Source organism: Palaemon carinicauda, chromosome 34 (assembly GCF_036898095.1).
Source record: "Palaemon carinicauda isolate YSFRI2023 chromosome 34, ASM3689809v2, whole genome shotgun sequence".
In the NCBI taxonomy this organism is placed as follows: domain Eukaryota; kingdom Metazoa; phylum Arthropoda; class Malacostraca; order Decapoda; family Palaemonidae; genus Palaemon; species Palaemon carinicauda.
In genome coordinates, this window is record NC_090758.1 from 490,753 (window position 1) to 498,402 (window position 7,650).

General features: G+C 45.2%; 1 protein-coding gene across 1 annotated transcript in view; it reads right to left on the bottom strand.

The window, feature by feature from the left end:
* LOC137626525 (uncharacterized) overlaps window positions 1-4,863 on the bottom strand; it is a 16,740-nt gene extending 11,877 nt beyond the window's left edge. The window contains exon 1 of the mRNA XM_068357568.1: window positions 4,799-4,863. Coding sequence (XP_068213669.1) covers window positions 4,799-4,863 — 65 coding nt within the window. The remainder of the gene's footprint in view (window positions 1-4,798) is intronic.
* Between the last annotated feature and the right edge of the window lie 2,787 nt (window positions 4,864-7,650).

Genomic DNA, 7,650 nt, shown 5'->3' on the forward strand with positions numbered 1-7,650 from the left:
CACGATAAGCAAAGATAAACAAAACTGTACTTACTTTTTAAATAAATAAACTCTTCCACGCTGGTCGAAAAATTATATAAAATATAATCCAGCATTCACACCAGCCTCTAGCTGCAATCAAAATCAAAATAAGCATTCACCCAAGTCATTCACCACTGCCGAAACCTAACTAAAACATAAACAAACAATATCATGAAAGCAACAGTCTTTCTCAAAACAAACAATCGATACGCTAACTACCTCTCTCTCTCTCTCTCTCTCTCTCTCTCCTCTCTCTCTCTCTCTCTCTCTCTCTCTCTCTCTCTCTCTCTCTCTCTCTCTCTCTGAATTTGGCAAAAAACAAAAATAAATCTTCCACAGAGAGAGAGAGAGAGAGAGAGAGAGAGAGAGAGAGAGAGAGAGAGAGAGAGAGGAGAGAGAGAGAGAGAGAGAAATGTGACACATATGGTCAGATGACGAAGTCATAATAAATTATAGAAAGACGTTCGACCTAAAGCAGTCTTTATATTAGGTCCAATTTCATATGAATTGAATCTTGAGTCATTTTAAGTAATTGGGATGAAATTGAACATATCCCAATCACTTCTAGTATTAAAGTAGAATTCTTGTTCAGTTTAGGGACTAAAGATATTGAATTAACATAGATTATATATATATATATATATATATATATATATATATATATATATATATATATATATATAAAGATATATATATATATATATATATATATATATATATATATATATATATATATATATATATATATATATATGTATATTATATATATATATATATATATATATATATATATATATATATATATATATATATATATATATATATATATAACGGATTTTGAGCGAAGCGAAAAATCTATTTTTGGGTGAGATGGCCATGTCTTCCTGATGGAAGTTCCTATAGGGTATATTACAACTACGGCGATATTCCCAGAGAATTTACCTTAATGTACCAGAATTCTAACTCCTGGAGCGAGTATCCCTCGTGAAAGGGATATCGCGACATATCAGAGGACGTATTCTTGACACGCCACATGGCAATCTACACCCCAAACAGAGATTACATATCGCAGGGGTCAATTGGCAAGAAACGAAATCGGGAAAGAAAAAGGGGGAGCCGCTCCCAAAGCTCCCTATCTCCCGTTTCGTAAGCGTGCCTGGCGCCAATCCTGGCACCATCTGTATTCCTTGTAGCGTACACGAGGTGCTACAGATACTGTATATAGGGAGGGGTCCTACAGCCCTTTTTTTAGAAAGGGAAGGGCGGGGTCCATCAGGACGACATGGCCATCTCACCCAAAAATAGATTTTTCGCTTCGCTCAAAATCCGTTTTTTGGGCTCAAGCCATGTCGTCCTGATGGAAGTGTACCAGAGCATTACTGTATCTGTGGATTCTCAGAACGTGCCGTACTCCCCGGAAGTAATTTTTCCCCGGTCGACTAGACCTAGAGACCTAAGATGTTACCGTTATACATCTTTTCAGCTAACTATAAACCATGTTAGAAATTCCTGCCCCCTACAGGGGAGAGTCCTACTGGGCTCTGGGAAAGTCTCGAAGAGTATATATACCTATGTATGAATACCAGGCAAGCTAATATAGTGGGTCTCACCCTATATTCAGTAAAGCATAGTTTGTAAAGAACCACTGCGTCAATATGAAATATCGACCAGTTATCCGCACAATACTTGTATTGGACAAAGGTTTATATCCGCATAGGAAGAAACTAGTAAAACCGCCCTCGTCCCCTTATGGGACGGAGTCCTCCCGTAAAGGGAATCATAAACCAATGCAACATAGCTTGCATAAAGGAACAATTTTATTAGAATTATCCCAGATAAGGTACATAGAATGAATGCTCGATTATACCAATAAATTGACACAGGTGAAAGAGACGCAAGGTTCTCAAGAACAAGTTTATTGACAGACAATAAATAGACAGGTTAACAACCATTATATATATATATATATATATATATATATATATATATATATATATATATATATATATATATATATATATATATATATATATATATATATATATATAAGAAGAGGATAACCCAAAACTTTAAGCATAAGTATGATAGTAAACAGAACTTGTTTATCTGAAAAAAAAACATTAAATGCCACTTTTTAAGATACCGAGGTATCAAAGTCATAAAAGTCTGTATTACAAATCAATCACATTAGCGTTAGAAACGCTCGGCACACATGTCTGCACTTATGCTAGGTTCACCTTTGGAAATGGAACAGTCTATATGGGCAACTCAGTGCCCTCATTTAGTTTGTGGTACAGTATGTAATACACACTCACCCTGGAATTAATCGTCCCAATTAAAACCACTGTTCCTCGCAGAGTTAAACAGTAGGGTTAACGATGCGACCCACTGCTACCACAGATCTCTAGTTCCTCTACTTGCTTCGCATAGTGGCGAAAGAACACTCTGGAAGACTTCCAGCCAGTGTAGGAACGGAGATGTTCAAAATCCATACAATTGAAGAAATATAAGGATGAGGCAACTTTCCTCGGATCGTGACCTGCGGGGTGTACTGTCAAGATCCGCTCTGCGAATAAAATATGTGATTTTCGCTCTGAGTTGATTCAGAGATAAATTTGAGCCTGATGTTTCTCCCCTGAATAGTTGACCACCCCTGAAGTCTGAAGTTCTATGAAGATAGACCTTTAGGCATTCTACTGGACATAGAGATGCATCTTCATTCATAGGGCATATTCTCCAGGGACCCCACCTGTTGGTGGGTAACTCATTCTTGGCGAGAAACGTAGGATCCGGAAACAGGTTCTTTTCTCCCCCATCCAGGAACTGAACACGACCTGCCTCTCTCGAGAGGGCTACGATCTCACTAACCCTGGCCCCGGACGCGAGTGCAAATAGGAAAATAACTTTTTGTGTCAAATCCTTTAACGCACACTCTTCATTGCTCAACAGAGAAGCGAAATGAAGAACTTTGTCTAAAGACCAAGAAATGGGGTTTGGAGGTGCTGAAGGTCTGAGCCTAGCGCAGGCTTTCGGAACTTTATTAAAAGATCTCGTTACCTAGGTCGACCTGGAAGGCATATAGAATGGGTCTTGTCAAAGCAGACTTACACGCTGAAATCGTGTTAGCTGCCAACCCTTGACCATGGAGGTGGATGAAGAAAGATAAGCAGAAGTCTGTTGAGATTTCCTGCGGATTCTTCGACTTGACAAAGGCCACCCATTTTCTCCAAGATGACTCATATTGCCTTCTAGTAGATTTGCACTTATATTCCTCTAGGAAATCTATGCTGGCTTTCGAAATCCCGAAACGCTTTCTCACCGCTAGGGAGAGAAAATCATGAGCTGCAGGGTCCGGGTTTTCTGTAATGAAGCGCAGACAGTCGACTTCTGGACTCGTTGGGTCAGAACTGGATGTGGTAGCGGTACAAACTTCAGCTGTAGTTCCAATGCCAAGGGGAACCACACGCTGTTCGGCCACTTGTGGGCCACTATTGCCGCTACCCCCTTGAAGGATCTCAGTTTGTTGAGGACCCTCAACAGAAGGTTGTGAGGAGGGAACAGATAAATCCTGGACCATCTGTTCCAGTCGAGGGACATCGCGTCCACTGCTTCCGCTAAGGGGTCCTCGTACGGGGACACGTACAGGGGCAACTTCTTGTTGTCTTTCGTCGCAAAGAGGTCTATCTGCAGTTCTGGGACTTGATTCAAAATGAAGGAGAATGATCCTGCGTCTAAGGACCATTCCGACTCTATCGGTGTGAACCTGGATAGAGCGTCCGCTGTCACGTTGCGGACTCCTTGAAGGTGAACTGCCAACAGGTACCACTTCTTCTTTTCCGCCAATCGGAAAATGGCCAACATCACCTGGTTGAGAGGTGGTGACCTCGATCCTTGTCGATTCAAGCATCTCACAACTACCTCGCTGTCCATCACCAACCTTATGTGGATCGAGTGACGCGGGGAGACTTTCTTTAAGGTAAGGAGCACTGCCATAGTTTCTAGAAAGTTTATGTGAAAGGTCTTGAATAGCTTGGACCAAGTCCCCTGGACTCTTTTCCGATGAGAGTGACCTCCCCATCCCTCCTTTGAGGCGTCTGAGGGAATCGTCCCCGACGGAGGAGGTGGCTGAAGAAGAACCGACTTCTTCAGATGTCTGGCTTGGGACCAAGGCCTGAGAAGAGTACGTAGCCGAAGCGGAACTGGTCTTCTCAGATCTCTTCGCGCGTTTGATGCATAACTTGTCCAAACTCCGGTTGCATCCTTTAGCTGTGCTCTTAGCATTGGGTGTGTCACCGAAGCAAACTGGAGAGAGCCCAGTACCCTCTCCTGTTCGCGTCTTGATATCCTTTCGGAATCTAGAAGTCTCTTGACAGAACCCGCTATCTACTTCCTTTTTTTCTCCGGGATGGAGAAACGGTGTGACAAAAGGTCCCAGTGGATTCCCAGCCACTGGAACTTTTGAGATGGAGAAAGTCGAGACTTTTTTCTGTTGATCTTGAAGCCTAGGTACTCTAGGAACTGGATCACTTGACTGGAAGCTTGCAAGCATTCTGTCTCGGATGCTGCCCACACCAACCAGTCGTCCAGGTAGGCTACTACCTGAATTCCCTTTAGGCGTAATTGTTTGAGAGCTGCGCTCGCAAGCTTCGTGAAAATCCTTGGGGCTATGTTTAGCCCGAATGGCATGGCTCTGAAGGTGTATAGTCTTCGTTGTAGCCTGAACCCTAGGTAGGGGGAGAGTCGACGGCTGATTGGAATGTGCAAATAGGCGTCTGACAAGTCTATAGAGACGGAATATGCCCTCTTGGGCAGTAAGGTCCTTATGTGTTGCAGTGTTAGCATGTTGAATTTGCAATTAACTATGAACTTGTTGAGTGGCGATAAGTCCAGAATGGCTCTGAGCTTTTCCGAGTCTTTCTTGGGAACACAAAACAGCCTCCCTTGGAATTTGATGGACTTCACCTTTCGAATCACATTTTTCTCCAACAGTTCTTGAACGTACTCCTCCAGAACGGGGGTGGAGTGTTGGAAAAAACCGAAGGCACCGGGGTGGAGTGCTGTACCAGCTCCATCCCAGTCCATTCTTGAGTAGGCTGTGGGCCCAGGGATCGAAGGTCCATCGATCCCAAAATTTCAGAAGTCTCCCTCCTACCGGTATCATCTCACTTGGACTGCCGTCCTGAGGTCTTGCCTCCCTGACCACGACCACCCCTGAATCCCCTTCCCCTTGAGGGGCGCCTAGACGAGCCTCTGGCTGCTCCTCTAGGCTTTGCTCGAAAGGAAGAAGACTGCCCTTCGAACGTTGGGTGAATGCCGTGGACTGTGTCGACACAGCCTGGGGTACCCACTGAAAAGTGGTCGGGGTTTGTGCCACCATCTGGGGCACTGGAGGCAATGGCAATTGCAGTTGCTGTTGCTGTCTAAAAGGCTTGGCTGGCCGAGACGGTAGCCTAGTCCTCATAGTCTTCTTCTTTGGTTGAGGACCCTCATCCGGGGAAGACTTTCTTTTGATAGCCAGGCCCCACTTCTGGAGAAGGTTTCTATTCTCAAAGGCGGCCTTATCAACAACTTCTTTGACCAAATTGGTAGGGAAAAGGTCTTTTCCAAAAATGTTGGAGGAGATTAGTTTCCTTGGCTCGTGCCTCACCGTAGCCAAGGTGAACACGAACTCCCTACAAGCTCTCCTCGCCTTGACGAAGCCATAAAGGTCCTTCGTCACTGTGGCCAGATGAGTCTTGGCCACCACCATGAACATTTCATGGACCTTGGGGTCACTTGCCATCGTCTCAAGAGTAGTCTGAAGAGACATTGAGGCAGCCAGTCTTTCTTTTGTCTCGAACTCTCTTCGCAAAAGAAAGTCAGACAGCTTTGGGAGGTCCTCGCCGAACTGACGTCCGGCAATATCAGCCTCCAACTTTCCAACTGAGAACGTAAGATGGACGTCCTTCCAGTCTTTGTGGTCCATAGGCAGGGCCAGCGACAAGGGTTTACACTCCTCCAGGGAGGGGCAAGGCTTGCCGGCCTCGACTGCTTTTAGTACAGCCGCAAACCCTTTCTGTAAAAAGGGGAAGGCTCTAGCAGGAGAGGACACAAAGGAAGGGAGCTTCTTGCTCAATGCAGCTACCTTTGAGTTAGAGAAGCCCCTCTCTTTCATCGAGGATGAAAGTAGAGCTTGAGCCTTAGCATGGTCCATCACTATGACCTCCTTCGGCTCTGTCTCCTCCTTTGAAGCTGGTTCCTTCCTCAGGCGGACATAACAGTCCGGATATGATGCCTTGCTGGGCCAGAATTCCACCTCCTCTAGGGGAACTGAGCCCAGCTTATCCGAGATGACGATCTTTCCAGTCGTCATCGGCATGTGCTCAGCATACCTCCATGGTTTAACATCTGAGCACAAGGGAAGGTCTTTCACATTGAGCCTTTTCTGGGGCCCATGTGATTCTGCAAGGCACTGCATCCGCAGTTCCATTGCAGCCGCCTTCTCCTGATTCTCCTTCTGCATTTGTTGGATCATTCCAACAATAGAAGAGAGGGCCTGTCCCAGCTCTACTGGGAGACCGGCCGATGTTGAGGGAATAGGCTCTGGAATCTGAACCGGAGTAGCCGACACCTCGTCGACCTCTTCCTCTACAACGTCTGGGGCTTGAACTTCATCCTGGGCTTCTGCCAGGAGGTGTTCCTACAGACGCTCGTCCACGTCAGACATCCTGTCATCTAACTGGATATCTGGCATCGCGACCGCGACTTCAGCATCCACCTGGATCTGAACTTGGGGGATCTCCTCTTGAGGCTGGGGAATCACTGCATCAGCTGATGCCTTAGGGAAAAGATACGCCCTCAGAGGTGTTCTTTTGGAAGCCCCTTACCCAGGTACAAAGCTTCTCCCTTGCCATATCCCTTGATTCCGCCGTCCTAGGGGAATCAAAGGCCTCAGTAATCAGGTTAGTGCACACAGTACATACCTGAGGGTCCCAATACCGGAGATCATCCTTGGAGACAGCGCATGCTGCGTGTCTCCTACAAAACTCATGTCCACAGAGGTTCTTGCTGCGGACGTTGCAGAAAACACTTCCGCACTTCGAAGGGTCCTCCTGTAAAGAGAAGAAATTTCCTTGAGTATCAAGTGAACTATGTATCACTGGATATGCATAGTATAGCATAACAATTCAGAAAGGAAAGACACACACTTGTGTTTCCCTCACAACCCATTGTTGCAGCCTTCCAGATAATAAAATTGAATGGTTAATCTCTTCTAGAGTAACCAATGCAAAGTTTCCAGAGGAAACAGGTGGAGCTTACACCTAAGCAATGATTTTAAAATCCTGGATAATAGACAGGAAAGAACTCACTTTCCTATCTGCAGGGCAACAGCAAAGGGCTGTGCAAGAAAATACAAAAGTGTTAGAACACACAGTGCTGTACCAAAACCCATACAATAGTTTTCTTCTTACAGTATCTGTTATACTGAAGAATACTGGTACAGTATAGGAGGTTATGTGCCGGCCGGCACACACCATAACTAGCTTTAAAGTATACTACTTAACAGCTATAAGGCGGCAGAACGCTGGTTCAAATGCATGTGCCGGCCGGCAGTAACTGCCGGCCGGCAACAGCCAATGTTGGACGGCA